This window comes from Megascapheus bottae, chromosome 33 (assembly GCF_031878675.1).
Source record: "Megascapheus bottae isolate mThoBot1 chromosome 33, mThoBot2.hap1, whole genome shotgun sequence".
Taxonomy (NCBI): domain Eukaryota; kingdom Metazoa; phylum Chordata; class Mammalia; order Rodentia; family Geomyidae; genus Megascapheus; species Megascapheus bottae.
In genome coordinates this window covers 6,819,782-6,843,097 of record NC_143541.1, presented here as the reverse complement: position 1 = coordinate 6,843,097, position 23,316 = coordinate 6,819,782, and the positions used below count along the sequence as shown (strand labels likewise).

General features: G+C 42.6%; 1 protein-coding gene across 2 annotated transcripts in view; it reads right to left on the bottom strand.

Annotated features, from left to right (window-relative positions):
- The window catches only part of Syn2 (synapsin II), a 98,965-nt gene extending 76,089 nt beyond the window's left edge, over positions 1-22,876 (bottom strand). Inside the window, exon 1 of one of the 2 annotated variants that reach the window (XM_090323933.1) lies at positions 22,379-22,876. In XM_090323933.1, the coding sequence (XP_090180059.1) occupies positions 22,379-22,752 (374 nt within the window). In that variant the 5' untranslated portion in view covers positions 22,753-22,876. Of the gene's footprint in view, positions 1-6,492; positions 6,597-22,378 lie in introns of those variants that run through there. The other variant, XM_090323934.1, reaches the window with a different exon arrangement.
- Between the last annotated feature and the right edge of the window lie 440 nt (positions 22,877-23,316).

The following is a 23,316-nucleotide window of genomic DNA, read 5'->3' as shown; positions in this document are numbered from 1 at the left end:
CAATAAATGGCACCTCTATCCATGCAGCTGTGTAGTCAGAGTGCAAGCTGACGCCCTCCCATGTCATCCTCTCCTTCGACTCCTCACTAATCAACCAAGTCCCGACAACCTCATCTATTAAACGTTTCTTGTACTATTCCACTAGATCGCATTTAGGGCACTCATTTCAAAAGGAACATCCAACTACAGCTTTCTTGTATCAAAACTCTTACAGGAAACACTTCTCAGAGTTTCTAATCTTCTCTACCATCTAACTTCTGTCTAGCCTCATTTCACATCCTTCTTTCTGCATCCCAGTCACAGAGGGATGCATTCATTCAGGCTAAGCTCTTTCTTCTATATTCTTCCTCCCAGAATGTTTTTCTCCATATTTGCCAAGCCAGCTCCCAGTCATCCTTCAGGTTTCTGTTTCACTGTAACATCCTCCATGAAACTTGAGATTTGGTGAAACTGATTGTTAGTTCCTGCATACAGTTTACCATGCATTCGTTCACTTCCTTATTCAACCAACATTTACTGGGCATCGAAACTGCACAAGTTATTATACTGGGTACAGAAACTATGACCGTGAATAATACTGACAATATATTTTATAAAACATTTAGCCCAATAGAAAATTATAATCGAACAGATAACTATAGTTGTAATACATACTATAAAAGCAAACTATGAGGTGCTTTGAGAATGACTGAATGTGGTAAATGGAGAAGGAAGTAATTCAAGTCCAAGTCTATTCTGTTGACTGTCCCAAATCCTGTGCTTTGACTACAGTAGGACATAAATTTCTGTTTCACTGGCACATGTGTAAGAAAGGCAAGTTCCAACTGCCCCTTAGCTTCACCAGAATAAAATTCATGTCGTTATCTCCTTGTACTTCTAGGAGGCATTTCTGTGTTCCTGGCCAGCCAACATAGTAATCCTTAACTCCACAGGGCCCACACAGGGGATCCCTAACTCCACAGGACCCACAAATCCACTCCCCATGAGTGCTATCTCTGGGAGACAGTGGAAGGACAGGAATCCAGCACAGGACAAGCATATGTGCAGAGGACCATGTGAACACAAAAGATGGAAATATTATTTGTGGACTACAACAAATCAAAATATTGTGCAAAATACTAGGCACTACTCAACTTATATTAATTATGATAGTAGTGGTAGGCCCTCCAAACAACAGAAGCCCTCTTAAAAAAATCATCTATTCAAACTGAACAGTAAAGTCATAAAATGTATTTCTACTTAGTCTTAGCAACTTCTTTGTACAAAATTCTTACTCTCAGTAAAGGATCAATTAATTTCTTTTTATCTACTCCCTTTCATTGCATCAGGAAAACCATAAGTCTGATTGTTCTTACCTAATATAATTGCTTCTCAGTCATTAAGCAGTCACTAATGTTAAAAAATAAATAAATAAATAACAAGGGGCCGGGAGTTTGGCCTAGTGGTAGAGTGCTGGCCTACCATGCACAAAGACCGGGGTTCGATTCCTCGGCACCACATGAATAGAAAAAAAAAAAACCAGAAGTGGTGCTGAGGCTTAAGTGGTAGAGCTCTAGCCTTGAGAAAATCCAGGGACAGTGCTCAGGCCCTGAGCTCAAGCCCAGGCCTAGCCAAAAAAAAAAAGTTACTTCCCAGAGGCACACAGCAGGGGAACAAGGATTTGAATCCAGGTTTAACTTTAAAAATTGAGCTACTGGGCCGGGAGTTTGGCCTAGTGGTTAAAGTGCTTGCCTACCATGCACAAAGACCCGGGTTCAATTCCTCGGCACCACATACATAGAAAAAAGCCAGAAGTGGTGCTGTGGCTCAAGTGGTAGAGCTCTAGCCGTAAGTACAAAGAGCTCAGGAACAGCATCCAGGCCCTGAGTTCAAGCCCCAGAATTGACACATGCACACACACACACACACACACACACACACACACACACACTGAAATGAACTCCAGGAAATGGAAACAAGTGGTTTTTTACTTTTTCAAGGTTTTAGGTGTTTTTTTGGTCCTGTTTGTTCATTTGTATGTCTTTGGGAGCAAAAGGGGAGGCAAAGAAATATAGGGACAAAGGTACTCATTAGATATTATGTTGACTATGAACTATACAACTTGTAGGTGGAGATGGGAGGGAAAAAACTGTGAGTGAGGAAAGAGATGACACTGTACTCTTCACCTGACCTATAGAATTGCAATCCCTCTGCATACCATCTTTATAATAACTTAAAAAGTTTAAATATACACAAAATATGGAACGTGTACTGCCCTCTAGAGGTAATGTGCTGCAATGACACCAGCCACAATGACTCATGACTATACTGCCCAGGACAGCTATGATGGGATCCTTTGGAACATATAATCTTCAAGTCATACAATCAGACTTTGAAATTATTCCAGTCTGCCTCTTCTCAGCTGTAAGACTTCGATTTTAGTTCTTTATTTCTCTAATATTCCATTTTTGCTTCCATAAAATAGAAATGATCGCACTTATCTCATGCGGTAACTATGAGGATAAAATACAAAGTATCCATGTAAAAAGATTACCAATGGCTGGGCACCAGAGACTCTGGCCTATAATCATAGCTACTCAGGAGGCTGAGATCTGAGGATCATGGTTCAAACCCATCCTGGGCAGGAAAGCCCATGAGACTCTTATCTCCATTAAATTACTCAGAAAAGGCTGGAAGTAGTGCTATGGCTCAAGTGGTAGAGTGCTAGCCTTGAGCCCAAAGAGGCTCACAGACAGTACCTGGACCTTATTACCCTGCGTTCAAGCCCCAGGACCAGGAAAAAAAGATTAGCAATGTTTAGCCCACAATTACTATTAAACATATGCTATATTATTGTTACCTATTTCAGTTCTGAAGTCTTACTCATTCTAAAGCAATGTCACTGAGCCTAAGAAAAAGCAGAAAACCTATACCTTAGAGTTGTTCTTATTCCAACCACAGAAATGTGCTATAGCTCACAGCAAGAACTACGACTATGAAGATGTATAGCTAAAAGGGATGCTAACCACTCATCTAGAAGTCAGTGCCTCACACACATCTATAAAGTTAAGTGACCAGGCTGGGCAGTAGTTCAGTGGCTCAACATGTGCCTAATATATATTCCTACCACTACAAAACAACAAGCCTAAATGATAACATAGAAGATTCCCTCTGTTCACGCAGTGTCTTCACCAGATTCAACAGTGTCAATCACATCTTATGTCTTTCCTCTGGGGAAAAAAAATGGAAGCAATAGGTCAGAATTATTTTAACTACAGATAAGCATAGTTTTTTTATTTTTTTTCTTTCTTTTTTTTTTTTTGTTGGCCATGGGGCTTGAACTCTGGGCCTGGGCACTGTCCCTGAGCTGACTGAAAACATGTTTTTTTGAAACATTTACTTTTCCAGAGGATCTCATTTCTGATCTTTCAATGCGCTGATTACCCATGGAAACAGGCAAAATAAAATGTAATGCTCTACCTGTAGACTAACAAGTTTGACTTGTTAGCCTTAGCTCTCTTCTACTCAATTGAATCCTATTATTTAATGCTCAAATTCTATTTTGCTATTGGTTCTTCTTGTTTTACTTCATTTAACTCTTGTGAGTTGAGCAAAGCAGCTATAAGCACCGGCATCCTGTCAGTGGAAACCAAGGTTCAGAAGCTCAAAGATAAACCAGCACACTACGGTTTTTAAACCATGGTGGCTATCTATGGTGGTCAGAGTTACCCATAAAGGAAACACTGTAATAATAAGCAGCGCCAACATTTAGCCTACCGATCCAGATTGTTCTGATGGAAAAGTGTACCATGGATTTCAAACATGTATTAAGATAGAAGCACATTCATCACTTAAGGAATCCCTAGGGGCGGCATTTTCTCCTAAGGACATCGGCTTTAACACCTTAAGAGAAGGATGTCAAAAAGACATGTAAAAAGAATACAGGGATCGGGAGCTTGGCCTAGTGGTAGAGTGCTGGCCTAGCATGCACAGGTTCGATTCCTCGGTACCACATACTTAGAAAAAAATCCAGAAATGGTGCTGAGGCTCAAGTGGTAGAGTTCTAGTCTTGAGAAAGTCCAAGGACAGTGCTCAGACCCTGAGCTCAAGCCCAGGACTGGCAAAAAAAAGAATACATTTGGTCCTAAGTCAGAATGACAATTTCAAAGTGAGACTTGGAGCCCAGCTATAAGTCATCCTCTGTCATCAAAAGAATCTCGTGCTTTTAACAGGCAGGGCATGAATCAGATTTCTCCTCTGCCATCCAGGATGAAGTGGGTTCTATCCAAAGCACAGAGTCTGCATGCCGAGATGGTTCCCTGAGAAAAGTCTGGAACCTGGTACCAAAAGACAGGGAAATGGACAGTGAGAGACAAAACCATAAAAGTCACACAATGATACTACTAATTATCAGACTTGGGGCTAGAAACTTGAATTCTGACTTGAATTCAGCATTTTATTATGCTCTGCCACTTCACTGGAAGTACAACTGTAAAAAAAAATCGTCATTCATCCTCGATCTGTATCGGAAGCTGGAAGCGTGGTTCCACAGCAGATGACTAGCCTAGAATTTATGAGGTCCTGGGGTCAATCCTCAACTCTACAATAACTGCCCAGAACAGGGGTTTGGTGGCTCACACCTGTAATCCTAGCTACTCAGGAAGCGGAGAGCTGAGGCTCCCACTCAAAACTAGTCAGGGCAATTCAACATCTCCAATTAAACACCAGTAAGCCAGAAGTGGAGCTGAAGATCCAGCGGTAGAACACGAACCTTGGGTGAGGGGAAAAATCTTCCAAATGTGATGCTGGCCACCTCTGGATCCAATACTTGGTAGGCCAAGGCAGGAGAACTGAGGTCCCTTCTGGGGTGAGTTAATCTTAAGACTTTTGGCAAATTATCTCTGCAAAGAACCTATGTCCACATTCTGTGTTCCATGTAAGCTGAAATCAAGGAAGAGGCATCATTCACTTACCACACCTTCCTTCTCAGATCCATTGTATTCAGATATCTGCAAGAGTCATAGCTGGAAGATGCTCCTTTTTCACTGTGCTTTCAGGATATTCCCATGGTATTGAACAATAATATCTACAAATATCCTTAAGGAACACTAGGATTTTAAGAAATCCCAAAGCAAGTCACCATTTTTAACCACCTCAAAATGTAAGTTCCAGTCCTGCCTGTGAGATGCTGGGCAAATTATTCCAACTCTGTAAGATTTTCTCCATCTTTAAATAGTAATGTTACAATGTAGGGGAGAATTTTTAAAAATAATAAATGCATTTTATGAACTCTAAAATGGTGTACAAATACTAGTTATTACTTTGAGACTTTCAATATTAACAAAATGTACTGATAGACAGCAGGCACCATCTTACCATTGTGGAGAGGTAAGAGAAACAAACACTCTACAACTTCATAGAGTACATATTCAATATTAAAACATAAATTAAAAATACAAAACAATTTAACACTGCATGATCTGGAAGTTACTACGTCTGACAGAGCAGAAGTGACAGTGATACATAACAGATTAAAGAAGGAAGATGTTGGGCTGGGAGTTTGGCCTAGTGGTTAAAGTGCTTGCCTAGCATGCATGAAGACCCAGGTTCGATTCCTCGGTACCACATGTAGAAAAAAGCCGGAAGTGGTGCTGAGGCTCAAGCCTTGAGAAAGTCCAAGGACAGTGCTCAGGCCCTGAGCTCAAGCCCAGGACTGGCAAAAAAAGAAGGAAGATGTTGAGCAATTTCTATAGAACAGGGAGGATTCTGTTAGAGAAGAGAGGAATGGGGGAGGGATTGGAGGCAGGGTTTCCTTTGTACCCCAAGTTGGGCTCAGATTTATTATCTTTCCACGTCTATCTCCCAAGTGCTAAGATTAAAGCTCGTGCTACCACACCTGAGAGGAATGTTTTGAGCAGGAGGTACAGGTAGAAATAAACCCGGTGTCTTAGAGGATGGAAAGATCAGTTGGCAGGAGCAAAGGGTAAAATAGGGAAGAAGACATAAAGGAAATGTCAAAGCTAGACAGTATGCCTGGCCTGATGCAGGGGCAGCTACAAGGAGCACCTAAAGCTACAAATGCCATGACAAAAGCAAGGATTTAGGGAAGAAAACCTGGTAGTATTTTCTGCCTCACTTGGCAAGGGAGAGAACATGTAAACAGGCTCATGGTTGCCGGTTGCTAAAATTGTGATGGCAGCAAGATTTCCAGTTTCTGAATAACTGTTTATTTCTTAGATGATAATTCTAAACCTTTCCTGGGGGTTTTCCTGTGCTGACTCACTAAGCCAATCACTGGATCATATAGAAGCCTCCATTTCATAGTACTATCCCAGGGCAAAAAAGCAGTTTGAAATACATAGGCACAGGCTCTGATCCAATGTAAAAGTCATCCAGAAAGCAGCACAGATTGGAGGAGTCATTCAGTCTGTTTAAACGCGTTAGATTAAGAAATGCCCAATTCACCAGTTCCCATGCACAAGACAGCAAAGGTTAAATGCATCAGCTTCTTACAGAACACGCAGGCCGTCTGGTCCTGGGCAGCTCTTCCTCTGGAAGGCCGGGTCCTCCACCATCGCAATCAGGGGAGGGTTACCATGATCCTACAGCTCTGGACAAAAAGGAAAGCCTTGCCCAGGGGGGCAGCTGACTGCAGGAAGACAGGTCTGAGGCAGTCTGTCAGGCAATGAAATCCTCACTCCATCTGCTCTGAGTAAGTTCTCTGCCAGGTTCTGATGCCTGGACACATGAGATCCCACTCCCACGCCCATCCCTTTCTCCTCTGAGAAGGAGAAACAAAATCTGTTGCAAAGTTTCATCTTTTTACCTCCTCCCACGCTCCAGTTCTCAGAAATCACCTCTCAGTTGCACATTGAAGAAGAGGGCAGAGGCACACATAATTCCAAATGGACAAGATGACCACAATAGCAACCCATGCTGGACAAGGAATGCCTCAGTTTCCTACCACCAACATCTTCTTATTCTTCCATCTTTCTTTTATTTCCTTCCTTTCAGGTAAAATACTAGATCTGTGTTTTAACTGTCTTTATATATTTTTATTAAGTAGTTGGATAAAAGAATTATTCTAGAAGTCAAGTTATGAGGACAATGCATCTTGGTAAGGGTATTTATATGCAAGTTATAAAGCCAGTAACAGAACAACACTAAGAAATGGAACTTGCCAATATTACTGCAGCTTTCCACCATACTCTCCTTCCTCTTTCTGGTTTCCATCAAAAGTAATCACTGTGCATAATTTCATATTTATTATTTTTCTCTTTATTCCTCAGAACTAAATTAATTTTCTATTCAGACTTCCTGCTTCCTATTTGTCCACTTTCACTGTCATTTTTATATGCAACTACACACTTGCCAGCCTGCTTTTCTTCTAATTGAATCACCTTTGGGAAGTTGAAACTCTACCAAATTCTAGTTCCTGATAAGCCAAGTGATAAACAACATAGAAGTCTCTCTTCAAAGAACAGAGACAAATCTCCCAAATCACCAATTGTCTTGCAAATTGGAACCTTTTCTTTTCTTTTTTATAGATTGGGCCTCACAATATTGCCCTAATTGGTCTCAAACTTCTAGGCTCAAGCAGCTTTCCTGCCTTATCCTCCCAAGTAGCTGAAACTACAGTTGTGCGCCACACCTGGCTCATTCAAACCAACATACTTCATATCTAGTCACCACACTTTTTGGCTACCAGTTACACAATGAATAACTCAGGCTCCTGACACTGCTGTCTATTTGGCTAATATGAGCCATTGCTGGGGACCTTGAACCTTGTTCTACAGCTTGTATGTCATTCATACTACTTAAAGGCAAGAAACATACCTGCAAGAAGCTCTGATTCACACCAGAGCCTCTCCTGTCTGAAAAAGAATAGCCATACAACCAAGAAAGACTTGAGTTTCTACTTCATGAAGCCTACTGTTCATAAAGTGTTGACTCCCAAAACCCTGCTCTGACAATACCTACAGTCTTTGTACAAAACTTTTTTCCACTGAGCTTTCAAATTTATACTTAATAATACAATTACTCTGTTTTCAGAGACATGAAGCAGAAGAAACATGAGTTGGGAATTCAAACAAAATCAAACCCTCACTTACCACTTTATAACTATACTGGCAAAGAAATCTTGCTCTGTCACTTACATGCAAAAATGGCGATAATACCTCTTTAAGGTACAAGGATTCAGTGATGTAACATTTGAATAACTGTCAGTTTGCTCCTTTTCAGTTTTATAAAGTACATGAAGATGACATTTGGCCAGAACTGCCCAGACTGCGTACTGTGCCCCAATCTGAACCTTCCTTAACCAGGATAGAAATCTCCTAGAATTTAGGAACATCTTAAGATCACACATGATTAAAAAAAAAAAGAGGTCAAGAGCTAAAACATCTTGAATAGGTGCTTAATTGGAAATCTGATTTCCAACCAAATGTAATTCATAGACTCATTATATCAGGCTCTGAAGCTCTCTGGGCAGAGAGGGGGGTTTGACTGGAGAATGAAAAGGCATGCTGCTCCAATTACCACAAATGGAATACATTACAAATAAACATATGTTTCTGGGGACAGAATAAAGAGATCCTTTATGGGGAGGAGGTGGAAAAGCTAAGCCAGGAGTTCTACTCTTATTTTTCACCCAGGAGATAAAATTATAATCTGGTGATGAATTTCACTGGCAGAGAAGCTACTGAGAATGAGACTTGTTGTCCATCAGCCATGCCTCGCCAAGGTCCTCACCCCTTTGTTTCAGGTGTTACACATCAATAATAATAATAATAATAATAGCCAATATAATATAATAAGCCAATTAAGAAGAAATTGGTGTAGATTCCAGAGCACTGAGGCAACCTTGAACTAGAGTCACTCCTGAGTTTGTGAGCCCTGAATGGTCTTGGTTAACATCCAAATATTGCTCTGTGTATTATGGGTCCTGAGTCTATGAGAGCCACTAAGTGAGGCAGGCACTTTTAGGGAAAACTCCTGCACCCACAAGGGAGAAAGCTACTCCTTAAGACTTAGTAAGAGGAGCCAGCTAAGGTCATCAAGTCACTTTGACTCATTCTTATAGATGATCAAGAGTGAATACTGCTAGCTGTAATACTAAATTCTCTACCCAGAGTGTCATCTTTCCTGGCATCTTTCCTTTTCTAATATGTGCACATGCAATCTATGACCTTGAACTCAGAATGCTCAGAAATGTATCCCTTAAAGTACTTTTTGAGTCCAGTTCCAGGGCTCAACAAATAAGACAGCATTAAACTAAGAAGTTTCTACGAAGGACATAGTTACTAAGTTAAAGAGACAGCCTACAGAGTGGGAGAAGAGTTTTACCAGATATACATCTAACAAAGAACTAATACCCAGAATATATAAGAAATTCAAGAAACCAACACCACCACCCCAAATCCATTAACAAATGGGCAAAGGAGTTAAATGAGAGACTTCTCAGAGAAAGAAGAATGGCCAGTGAAAACATGAGGAATGCCCAACATCCCTAGCCATAAAGGAAATGCAAACCCGACTCTTTCTAACATGTTATTGTCAGTTCTGAGAGAAGGGAGGAAAGACACCTGGAGAACACTGAGCGGACAAAAAGCTTAGCTAGTCTTAATCTTCAGTAGGTGCCTCCTCCATCAGTACGGCCAGCTGGAGCAGAGGATGTGCCAGTGTAATATCTACCTTGAGACAGCCGTAGTGACTAGCTGCTAGAACATTCTGTGGGGAAGCAAAGAAGGCAGAGATTTGGGGGAAGGATTTGGTTAGGATGCTGCTATTTGCATAACTAGCCATGCCTCATGTCTCAGAAGAAGACCACTTATCTGCGCTGACAGGCTTTCAGGACTATCAGGAAAAGCCACCCTGTCCACCAAGACCAAAACAAAACAAACAAAAAAAAAACCCACAGCTGCAGTGTCTGTGTGCTTGAGTTTTGTTCTAATGGCAAACAGGAACTGCCTCTGGGAGAGGGCCATAGGTTCCAAAGTCCTTGGTCTAGGTCTACACTCTGACCCCCCAGTCATCCCTTCTTCTCCATCCTAACGTCCTGTTCTAGGCTCCCATTAACTCATCAATGGACAATCAAGACATGCTCCCAGTTGGTCTCCAAGGCTACATGAAATCTTCCTCCTCCCAATTTTCTATATTATCCCTGCAGAAACCTGCATCACCATGGTCAAGTCAGTCCCCTGACAAACACCGTAACTACCATGGGATAAAGCAAAAATCTTAGCTTTGTATGCAAGGTTTTCTTTATCATAATTCTATCTACTATTCCAGAATCAACTCATCATTCCTCTTCACCTTAAGCATTGTTTCCATTTTTTTAAATCAGATAGCATGTTCCACACTTGGTATTCTCTTTTCACTGACCTATAGGAAATGGGCAAGAGAAGAACTAAGCTTGTTTGCTAATGTGATAACAGGCTTAACAGGGCTATGTATTTTCCCGCTCTATATATTTCCTTCTTCAATGTTCTCTCTGTCCTCTATCCTCCCTCATTATCTTGAGGTGTGGGAAATAATATTCAGAAACTTCATCTTTAGAATTATAAAGTCTGGTTGCAGAACACAAATAATAATTCTAGCTCCAGCAGAAATAATAAAAGTACTTTTACCTCCTTATTCTTAGGTGTCCTACATGGTAAATGATGGTGACAACAAGGTTTTATTCATACAGAGTTTACAAAGCACTCTTATGACCTATTTTATTTCGATTAAGCCTCACGTCACCCTAGGAAACAGGCATTCCATCCACATCTACGCATAAGGACTCTAAGAATCAAATGAACACTAAATTCACATATCCCTGGGCTCTATGGAGTCTATTACTCTGTGAGCTTGTCTCTCACCCAACACTCACTGCTTCAACATTAGGTAAGTAGTCCACAAGCATGGGTACCACTCCCATATTGTGGCTATAAGGTTCAAAATGTTGCCTTTAAGTACCTACTTCTCCTCCTATAGCTGTTAATTTTCTAGAATCCTCCACAATTATCCAGTCTTGAAAATCCCAAGTGTTGAACTTAAGTTGTGAAATTTGGGGCAACACAAGGTGATGTGAGCGTGATGGTGGAAGACTATCCAGTGTCCCCAAAACTTCATATCTTCCAACAGCACTCAGGCCTATTATCAGCCAGGACTGTATCCCCTCTATAAACCCCAATAATAAAAAATAAAAAAACATAAAAATAAAAAAATAAAACAAAAGGCTCTTACAAATGTGAATGTAAAAATGATTATGTAGGCAACCATTCAATTAAAAAATAAAAATAAACAAAAGGCTCATTTTTCTAAGTGCCTGCTTCTAAGAGTCAATTATGGGGGGAAAACAAATCAACTTACTAAAGAATCTAGGGAGTCTTTGTTACTTCAAAGTCACTGCTAAGCTCTACGTCTAGAACCCATAGAATAGTACAGGATCAGAGACCCCCTGATTTTCAAGGGACATTCCAAAGCAGGAACTTCTTTCCCCTACCCCCAAATCTCACTTGACTCCCAAAACTTTCTGTATTACTCAGCTGGATTAGGGAGGGAAAGGAGGACAGAGCAAGGACTGGAAGGCAGATTAGCAGAGAGGATCTGCAGTCTGACACCATTCTGTTTCCAGGTAGGAAATAAATTTCAAGGTACAATGAAAATTAAGAAGCTTTAAGGGAATTGAGTTTGGGAGTGAAAAATCCATCCAAAATACATCAAAGGCACAAGAAGGAGTCTGAAGTTATAAACGTATTATAAGAATTAACAAAACATACAGGGGGAGGAGTCAATCTTTAAGTTATTTTCAACCAACCTACACAACACCTGTCACAAACCACACAGGCTCTTTGCAGATTGAGCAATTTTTGTATCTGTCCTTGCAGCTGCTATGCAAAAGGATCATTAACCAACTAATGCAGAGCTCAGAAAGGAATTCGGCAGCAAAGGAAATGGCAGCTGAAGGGGAAAGAGGTATAAAGAATTGAGATTTTAGGGGCCGGGAGTTTGGCCTAGTGGTTAAAGTGCTTGCCTAGCATGCATGAAGACCCAGGTTCGATTTCTCGGTACCACATACATAGAAAAAAGCCGGAAGTGGTGCTGAGGCTCAAGTGGTAGAGCTCTAGCCTTGAGAAAGTCCAAGGACAGTGCTCAGGCCCTGAGCTCAAGCCCAGGACTGGCAAAAAAAAAAAAAAAGAATTGAGATTTTAGCTGCAATTCTACCTATTTCAGTATGGCAACTTTAAACAAATCACAATCTGAGCTTGCTTTCTTAATACCAACAAGAAATCATATTAATATATCCCAAGTGAGATGAACAGCTTTTTTACATCGTAGCAAATGCTGGAGTATTCTTCCAAAGCTCATTGAGGGACATTTTTCCAACCAAAACTGAAAATCAGTCTCAATTCATCTTGCCAAGTCAAGTAGTAGTTTATTCTTTCAAAGTATACAGTAGTTTTCAAGTATGTAGTTAGCAATAAAAAATGATTCTTGGGCTGGGCATGGTGGCTCACATCTTTCATCCTAGCTACTCAGGAGGCTGAGATATGAGAATCATGGTTCAAAACCAGCTCAGGCACTAAAGTCCATGAGACTCTCATCTCTAATTAACCAACCAGAAAACTGAAACTAGGGCTGTTGCTAAAGGGCTAAGACAGCAGCCTTGGGCTGAAGAGCTCAGGGATAATGCCCAGGCCCAGAGTTCTAGTCCCACAACTAACCATTAATTAATTAGTTAATTAATTAATGATTTTTGGACCATTAGTTTGACCTGGTGGTACAGTGCTTGCCTAGCATGCACAAAGACCCACGTTCGATTCCTCGGTACCACATACATAGAAAAAAGCCAGAAGTGGTGCTGTGGCTCAAGTGGTAGAGTGCTAGCTTTGAGAAATCCTAAGAACAGAGCCTAGGCCCTGAGTTCAAGAGCCTAGGCCCTGAGTTCAAGTCCTAGGACTGGTAAAAAAAAATTCTCATTTTCCCATACAATCTCAGTGTTAAAATTCCACTATTTGTAACTTGAGAAGCTTTTTATAATTTCTAGCTTTCTATGAGAATGCAAAAATTGGGAAAAATTACCAACAACCATCAAACAATCATAGCTGAGCTTAAAAATAACTCAACCTGCTGAAAGTGAAGGTTAGAAAAGAAGAATGCCAACAGCAATATGACCTAAATTTCCTAAGAACATGCTGATTTAAAGTTTTCATTATCCCCATCTCTAATCACCAAAACATCAGTATCAAAATACCTTCCAGACTATTCTTGCACTGGAAAAATAACCATGAGTCCCCAAAATGTCAGTATCTAAATATCTTCCAGACTATTATCACAGTGGAAAATTAACCCTGATTTCTCACGGGTTTATTTTTTTGTTCCATTTTGTTTTGTTTTGTTTGGAGGCAGTACTAGAGTTTGAATCCAGGGAGGTTTTGTGCTTACCAGACAGACATTCTCTCACAAGCTATGCCTCCTTTAGAACCCCAGTTGGTCAGAAAATAAGAGCAAGAATTGAGAAAGAAGGTTACATCAAATCAAAAATATTTTGCAATGTTAACATCAGATAAAGCATTAATGCCTCTGATAAAGGATTAATAACTACAATAAGCAGCTATAAAAATTAAACACCAATAAAACATATAATCAAAATTAAAAATGGCAAGTGAATTAAGCAGCTTTAAAAAGAAGCAAAAATAGCCAGGCATTCGTGTCTCACATCAGTAATATTAGGAGGCTGAGATCTGAGGATCATGATTTGAAGCTAGCCCAGGCAAGAAAGTCTGTAAGGTTCTTATCTCCAATAAACTACGCAGAAAAAACCAGAAGTGGCACTATAGTTCAAAGGGTAGAGTGGTAAATAAATACATACATACATACATAAATGATTCTTGGCCCAGGAGTGTAGCCCCATGGTCAAGTGCTCACCTAGCATGCATAACACCATGGGCTCAATTCCTCGGTACCACATACACAGAAAAAGCCAGAAGCAGTGTTGTGGTTCAAGTGGCAGAGTGCTAGCCTTGAACAAAATGTGTCCAAGTGTCCAGGGCCTGGGCCCTGAGTTCAAGCCCCAGGACTGGCAAAAAATAAAAATAAAAACATAACAAAAAAGATATTCAACCAAAAAAATAGTAAAGATGGAAATAACATATGATCCTACTATACCACTCCTAGGCAAATATCCAAAGGACTTCAAGTCAACACGCAGTCAAGATACCAGCACACTCTGTTTAGAGCAATGCCATTCACAATAGCCAAAATATGGAATTAATTCAAGTGTCTATTAATCTATGAATGGATAAAGAAATGCAGTATTTATAAACAATGCAGTACCATGAAGAGTGAAACTGTGTCATTTGCTAGGAAATGAATGGAATTAGTTAGCATCATATCAAGTGAAACAAGCCAGAATGAGAAAGATAAATATTTCACGGTCTCTCTCACATGCAAAAACTAGCCATTAAGAAAAACAGAAATGAGTGGGGGGGAGGGTAATGGGTACCAAGACATGTAAAAGGGTATCAATGTATGTGAATTAATGCACCTTCTATCTGACAAATATCATGTAACCCTCTTACTAATTACAATAAAAAAAAAAAGAAAAACAGAAATGAAGGGCCAAGAGCGTAGCCTAGTAGTAGCATGCACAAAGCCCTGGGTTCGATTCCCTGATACCACATACTCAGAAAAAGCCAGAAGTGGTGCTGTAGCTCAAGTGGCAGGGCACTAGCCTTGAGCAAAAAGTGTCCAAGGACAGTGCCCAGGCTCTGGGTTCAAGCCCTAGAACTGGCAGAAGGAAGGAAGGAAGGAAGGAAGGAAGGAAGGAAGGAAGGAAGGAAGGAAGGAAGGAAGGAAGGAAAGAAAGAAAAGAAAAAGAAAAAAAACGAAAAACAGAAGTGAGCTGGGCACTGGTGGCTCATGCCTGAAACCTTAGCTATTCATAAAGCTGGGTGGGCAGGAAAGTCCATGAGACTCTCATCTCCAATTAGCCACCTGAAAATGGAAGTGGAGAGCTGTGGCTCAAGTAGTAGAGGTCAACCTTGAGCACAAAAGCTCAGGGACAGCATTCAGGCGCTGAGTTCAAGACCTGACAACCCAAGGGAAAGTAAAAGACAGAAATGTAAATCAGGTTCTGTTTGAGGATAGAGACCTAGAGGAAACAGGGTGAAAATAGTTACTTATGTAATCCACATGTAAGGAAATGTAACAATGGAACTACTAACATTGTTTTAAGAAGTGGTGAAGAGGAATCAGAGAGAATGAGAGGACCTGACTTCAAGTACATTATAGGCACATACAGAAAATCTACAATGAGGGGCTGGGAGTTTGGCCTAGTGGTAAAGTGCTTGCCTAGCATACACGAAGACCCGGGTTCGATTCCTTGGTACCACATGCATAGAAAAAAGCTGGAAGTGGTGCTGAAGCTCAAGTGGTAGAGCTCTAGCCTTGAGAAAGTCCAAGGACAGTGCTCAGGCCCTGAGCTCAAGCCCAGGACTGGCAAAAAAAAAAAGAAAATCTACAAATGAAACCCCCTTGTACAACTAATACATGCAAATTTTTCAAAAGAAAATAAGATTTCATATCCTAATTTCGTTCCAGAAAACATATTCACCTGTGGGACAGGCTTCAAAAAAATTAACTTGTGGGGCGCCGATGGCTCAAGCCCATAATCCTAGCTACTTAGGAGATCTGAGAATGGTGGTTCAAAGCCAGCCTGGGCACCAAAGTCCACGAGACTCTTATCTCCAATTAACCACCAGAAAACTGGTTATTGGTGCTGTGGCCCAAATGGTAGAGTGCTAGCCTAGAGCTGAAGAGCTCAGGGACAATGCCCAGGCCCAGAGTTCAAGCCCCATGACTGACAATGTTAGATAATATGCAGACTTTGCCGAGAACCATGCAGAGGTCCAGGTACAGGGAATAAAGGAAGAAGTTTAATGCCAGGGGGAAAGGGACTGGCAGACCCCCTTCTCACATACTCACACATGAGAAGAAACACTGGCTATTGTCTGGGGTGGCCTATACAACCTGTGGGGCTTAGGGGGCAGAGAGGGTGGGCCAGGGGCTTCGTGGAGGACTAGAATTTATGGATACTGTCCAAATGGCAGATAAGGGGTGTCTGCTGCTGCCCCAGAGAAGGGGCATCTCAAGGTAAAGGGGTGGAGGCTAGCTACTTACCGCCCTAACGAATGGGCCTAGTGCTGCCTGTACAGGAAGCACACCAACCTGTGGGAGGAGAGGCCTCTGGGCCTCCACCATCACCATCAGACAAAACAAGCAAAGAAAAAAAACTGGTAATCGGGGATTTCTAAGCTATGAGCAACCAAAATGAAGGAATACTTACCCAACTTGATTGGATTTTTCAAAATTATTTTTAGTGACATGGAAATCTGTCTGCAAACAATATTACCTGACTTGAAAACTTCTATAAGTACACGTGTGGTGAGTTGTTGCCTTAAAGCTTCCATGAAAATCTGCCTGTCATGTTAGACTGTTGTTCAACAGGCTGTGGGTATAGCTCAGTGGTAAAGCAGTTGCCTTTCATTGGCAAGGCTCTGGGTTCAATCCCAAGGTGGGCAGGGAGGAAAGAAAAGTCAGTAGGGAAAGGAAGGAAGGAAGAACTTCCCCATGGCAACCCACTTCTGCATCTTTAAGGAAATGAAACAGCAAGGTGTGCAGACAAGGAGAAATGTAGAATGATGTTTTCTAGTGATAATTCAGCATGGTAGGAACATGAACTAGAACTGTAATCCCTCAGTTCAAACCCCATGGGCTTAGTCTGCTCATTTGTAAAATTAGACTTTTCATCATAATCTATTTTATAATATAGCAAATTACTAAATCTACATAAAACCCAATGTATGGGGCAATATCACTATTTCTCTCACTCAGCTTGAACAGATTTCTCTCCTTTTCCCTGCCCTAAACTTGACATCAACTCTTCCTCTTAACTGAAATGCTTCTCTTTTACTAATCTAAAACCCAGATATCCTTCAAAGTCCAGATCAGATATTCCCTTTAGTGAAATGTTTTCTGTAGACCACAGTATCTTCTTCATTCTTTAAATTGTCAAATGATCTGACCTTTAGAAAGCACTATCTTTTTTTTTTGTGCCAGCCCTGGGGATTGAACTCAAGGGCTGAGCACTGCCTTTGGCCTTTCTCAAGGCTAGAGCTCTAAAACTTAAGCCATAGCATCACTTCTGACTTTTTCTATATATGTGGTACCAAGGAATCGAACTTGGGTGTTCATGTATGCTAGGCAAACACTCTACCACTAGGCCAAGCTCCCGGCCCCAGAAACCACTCTATTTCTATCACTTAATTTATAAAGGCCTATGAGTGCAGACTGTTTACCCTATATCCTTATTTATGAAATGGAAATTGAGGCTTCAAAAGTTAAATTGCCTATGGTGACTCCAAAAGCTAGTTGGCAGAGTAGAGTTGAATCCAGATGTTTAAAGCCCTTGCAATGCACTTTCTACTATACTATCCTATTTTTGTCTTCTGTGAGATTCTGTATCTCAAAACTAAAAGCATACATTCTATAACATGATTCCAAGTGTTGCATGGGTGTCATGGCAACTAACACACTGGAGATAGTTGTTTACTAGTTCATTAATCTTTCATTAGCACCCTTTCCTATTACAGTTAAAATATTAGTGAACCTTGTAGTCTAGAACTTCAATCCTCAAAAATGGCTGTTTGTTAGGAAGAGACAGGGTCTGAAGAGTGCAATACATTCCTGTGTACTCCAAAGACCCATCACAAGGTCAAGCCTTGTGCAGGATTAAAACAGGCTGAATTAGGCCCCCTAAACAGAAAAACAGCAAAAGAAATTAGACTTGGGAGGACTAGACTGAGAATGGTCCAAGAAGAAAAGAAATATAAGAGCCTAAAATTTGAGAAAGGCTCAGTAAATGAAGACATTTCTAAGCTGAGAAAGAAATGGAGAATGAGATAGCTGTTCCCCAGAACACAGCAAACATAGGGTCACCAGAAGAGGGTCAGAACATCGGACAGGCATCTGGTCATTTTTTTCTTCTCTGGGAAACACTCATCTTAGTCTCCAAGATAGACAGGAATTTGGTTAAAAAAAAAAGAGCAGTAGATGGCACCACTATATTTTGAATTCCCCCATTCTTAATAAAATGCCAAAGACTGGCCAGAAAAAGAATGAAAAGGAGTATACGAGTCTCATTGTTGTCTCCTGTTTCTTTATGCTGTCTACTGTCAAAGCCAAAGTTATCTCCTTTGATTTGAATTCTTCAAGGCTGAATTCAAATCTCACTTTTCCCACAAAGCCTCTTAGTCCCAATCCAGCCTACATCTATCACTCATTCTTTTAAACTCTATAGCAATATGATGCTACTGTAAAGAGCTTGGCATAACATCTGGCATAGAGTAACTACTCAGGAAATGATGGTGTAGGGGCCAGGAGTTTTGCCTAGTGGTAGAGTGCTTGCTTATAGCATGCATAAAATCCCACGTTCAAATTCCTTGGTAACATATATATAGAAAAACCAGGAGTGGTGCTGTGGTTTAAATGGTAGCTTGAGGAAAAAGCCCAAGGACAGTGCTCAGGCCCTGAGTTCATGCCCCAGGACTGGCAAAAGAAAGAAAGAAAGAAAGAAAGAAAGAAAGAAAGAAAGAAAGAAAGAAAGAAAGAAAGAAAGAAAGAAAGAAAGGAAGGAAAAAAGAAGGAAGGATAATGAAGATGGTGTTGCTTCCCTGTCTGTATCACGAATCACATATCCTAACCAAGTGTCCAAATACGATATAATTATAAATTACCTGGGGATCTTGTTCAATTGCAAGCTCTATTTCAGTAGGGGTGAAGTGAGGCCCAAGATTGTGTAATATAAAAAGCGGACTAATGCCAATGCTATTGGTCCAAGGACATTTTGAATATAAAAAATATGACTCAATAAACTTAAAAGTGAGAAAAAATTTAAAAGCACAATGTATTTTATCTACCTAGCTACATAGTAAGCTCTTAGCAGGAGGATACTATTTCTCATATTTCTTAGCAACTGTGCCTTATAATGAGAAGATGCTCTTATCACATACATCTGCACTCTGATCATTGAGAATCTGTGCTAAACTTATTTTCAAATCAAATGATCATATACAACACTAACTCATTCACTGCAGTCAGAATTGCTGGAAGGGGAGATTCTGAGAGACAATTTGCCATTCAACCAGAAAGGGTAACCAAAGGAACAGTAGCATACATCAATGACCACATAATCCCTATGTGAGCAAAAGGATTACTAAAATCAACTCTTAATCCCACTTCAAATGTATGAACTTCAAAAGATGGGATGCATTTCTGACAATGTAAGAAATATTAAATAACTAATAAAGCATATAATGTGCTTCATTACATTTTTAATGGCACACATACATTGTTCAATGATCTGTTAGTGTGCAATTAATCTCAGGCCACCAATGAAAATATTTCAACCAAAAGAAAGAGAAACACCCTCCAAATATCCCAACCATCTACATAGCAGTCAGGTCTTCTGATTACACTGCCCACAATCACGCCGATATGAAATCAGGGGAATCCACTGAGTATTAAGGATAATCAGAGAGGCTGCCTATTTTAAGCTTTTCTTTTAAATCTCTATTTTATTTTAGGATTCCATAATTCAGAGGAGGCAAATATCCTTAAGTTCTATTGGAAGGCTATATTTCTCTTCCTACTCAAACACTGGGAAAATTATAGTAGGTATACATGACACTTGCTTATTGAATACCGTACCAAGGTAGTATTCAAAAAGAGACAAATTTATTCAAATCAGCACTTGGAGCAAAAAGCGCCTATGTAAGTTAATGTGCTGGTGGAAAGCAGGCACCTGGCCCTTAATCACAGACCCTTTTCAATAAAATCATTCACCAAAAATCAACTGAGTTTTTTGTTTTTTTTTTTTTAACAGATTTAGAAGACAAACACAGCAATTCTGGGAACTGCTATTAAGCACAAAAACGAGAAGCACAGAACTGCCATCAAGCACTGGGCTCTATCTAGGCTGAGGGGTTTTAATAAATCAATGTTATTACTTCAGAGAGAATCAGAGAGCAGTTGAGAGTCCGCTCACAGGAAGGCATCTCCTATTACTTTCCATCATCAGGGTAGTCTCCAGGGCGAGGCAAATCCTCTGCTATATGCCAGGCCCTCTTTCTAGAAAACAATACTATCCAAGGAGATCCTCAAATCTCAATCCACTGAAACATTTCCAACTAAACAAAGATCTGAGGGCCACGTCATCAAACCCACACAAATAACTATTTACCTACCAACGGACACCTGACAAGCAAGCAGAACCAAACAAACAGCTTGGACAGGATTAGAGGCCGGAACAAGAAAAGTGAAACACCAATGTCATCCTCAGTTCTCCCTTTTCCTGGCCTTTCTTCAAGGTTCATCTTTTGTGGAACCTTCTCAAGTGTCTAGTTCTCACTTCCTGAAATACTAGTCTCAGCCAAAATTATTCCTTTTTGTTAACTTTTCTGTGTATCCATTTTGTCTCCCAAATTTGAGCCTGAATTCTCCAAAAATGTCCTTCCACTACCTAATCTTCACATATGTTGATACTGCTAATAACTAAGAATTAATCATATATTACATGAATATATATTATAATCATTATAGCATAGTGACAACATTAAAGTCAAACAGGCCTAAACTCAACCCTTTATCCTACTATTTGTTGGTTGTATGGCTGTGAACACATCACTTACCTTTTCTAAGCCTCAGTTTTGTGAAGATAGTCCAATGGGCTAGACTGGGGCACAAAATGGGTACTCAACAGAACTCTAAATAAGCACCTGTTTATCTGAACCAAGTTATTCTTCGAAGAGGGCTGCAAGCATCACTTAAGTATTCTCTTATACTTTCTGCACTGCTTTCTTGCATGTATTTTTATCATTTCCTGGCAAAAGATCTCTTCCATTCTGCTATTCTGAAGAGAAAAGGCCAATCATACCAGTCATGCAAAGGTCTCTTCAGATTGGACACATGAGAGCCTTCAGGAAGGCATCTGCACATGTGCATTTTTCTACCAGCTCTCACAAGCACTGCCTCCTTCCCTCTAAACCTGGAGGAATGACAGAGAGAGTATAGCCAAGATGAAAATAAACGGTCTTGTGGACCCTTCTGTCTCCCTTTTTAGAGAATCACTTGGGTCCAGAATCAACCTCTTGAGAAAATAAACATCTCTTCCTGGAATAAGAAAACAAGCATCCCAGATTCCTGCCCTCTTAATTTTTTTGAAACCTTTACTAGTGGATTCCACCATCCGGCCATGCTCCAGGTCAGTTTCCTGTCCCATTAAACAAGAACCTGTCTTACTTCATTAGTCTAATATGGACCTCATTCATGGCTTTCCCAATTAGGGGTAACAGTTTCCCAACGTTCACCCTTCTCAGTGGGAAAATTACCGCATATCCTTTTAAAAATAATAAATAAAAGAAAAGGGAAAAAATCCTGAAGTTTCCCACCACTGCAGCAGTATGGCAGGTTGTTTTTTTTAATGTGTTCCCTTTTAAAAATACAGAACATTTTACTTACATCTTCACCTTTTGGCTGGAAAAAGCCTCTCTCTCTCTCTCTCTCTCTCTCTCTCTCTCTCTCTCTCTCTCTCTCTCTCTCTCTCTCACACACACACACACACACACACACAGACACACACACAGACACACACATCCATATCTCCCCTCCTCCTGCACAAAACAGAATCATTTTATCACTCTTAAACAGACTGCCGCCTCGCTGGCCATGAGGAAGTGGAAAGCAGTGCGTGGACACCCGGGCGACCCCATCTGTCACCCCATCTACCTTTCATGTCAGTCTTCCAGGGCTCGGGTCTTTAAAATAAATAAAAAGTCAGCATCACCTTGTGCCTCTGAATACCAATTCCCAGTCCCCATTCACCAGGTGCCTTACCTTTGTTTTTTTTCTTATTTTTTGGCCAGTCTTTTTTAAATGGCCATCTGGGAACCATCTCCACCATACCTGTCGAATCTATGTCTCTCCCCTTTTCCCCAAACATCCTTAAAAATCTTCTTTCTCGTCGCATGAAGCGGTGGCTTCTCCGTCTGGGGTGTTGGGGGGCAAGGGAGGCAGGTCTGCACCTGGGATCCATCCACCTTGCTGGCTGACGGGTGGGCACACGCCTGTCCCACAACCCCACGCCCCGCTCCCCACGCGCCGTGGCCTCCCAGACGCAGCCTCCACCCCCCTCCCCCAGCTCTCCCCGGGGAACTCCCCACACCTGCGGTGGCTTCCGAGCCCCTCCCGGATCCCCTCTGCGTGGAGCCCACCGCCTGCCCCGCAGCCCCCCCTCGCAGTGCCCTCCTGGAATCCCCTGACCCCCCCCCACACCCGGGGCCCCGCAGCCCCTCACCAGTCGGTGTGCGGCTCGTCCACCACCAGCAGCAGCTTGGCCCTGCGCGCGGCGGGCGCGGGCGCGGGCGCGTCCACCAGGCCGGCCGAGGCGGCCGTCTGCTTCACGGCTTGGGACAGCGAGCTGAAGAAGCTGCTGCCCACCGACGGCGCCGGCGCGGGCTGCTGCGGCGCGGGCTGCTGCGGCGCGGGCGGCGGCCTCCGCTCGGGGCCCGGGGAGGCGGCCGGGGTCGCGGCCGGAGCCGGGGCGGCGGCGGGGCCGGGGGCCGGCGGGGGCGGCGGGGGCTCGGGCCGCTGCAGGTCGGTCATGTAGCCATTGGGCAGGTTGGCGATGAAGCTGCTGTCGGACAGCCGGCGCCTCAGGAAGTTCATCATCTGGCTCGGGGGGTCTGGGGGCACGCGGGGCGGAGCGGGGCGAGGGGCGCGGGGCGGCGGAGGCGGCCCGAGGCGGAGGCGCCGAGCTCGGTCCGCGGCGCGCGAGCCCAGCAGACGAGCCGCGGCGCACTGAGGCGGGAGGGCGCCGGGCCGAGCGCGCGGGGTGGGCGGGGCCTGGGCGGGGCAGGGGCGGGGCCGGGGCGGGGCCGGGGCGGGGCTTGGCTTCGCCACGCCCCCCTCCGCAGAGGCGCCGCAGCCGCCTCCGCCCGCCCGCGCGCGCGGGTACCCGCGGGCCCCGCCGCCCGCCTGGCTCTGGAGAGTTGCGTGGTGCGGTGGAGGCGGGGGGAATGGGGGACACCCGAGTGCGACACTGTTGGGGGACCGGGACGAGCTGAGTCACCACCACCACCACCACCTATCTGGTTGTCCCCGCTCCCCGTGGAAGCTGGGGCGGCCGCGGGGTCGGGCCGGGGCGCGTGCGCGCAGGCTCCCCCAGGCCCACGGACGCACGCATCCACGCGCGGGGGGTGGGAAAGGACCCCCCCCGGTGAGCACACGCACCCC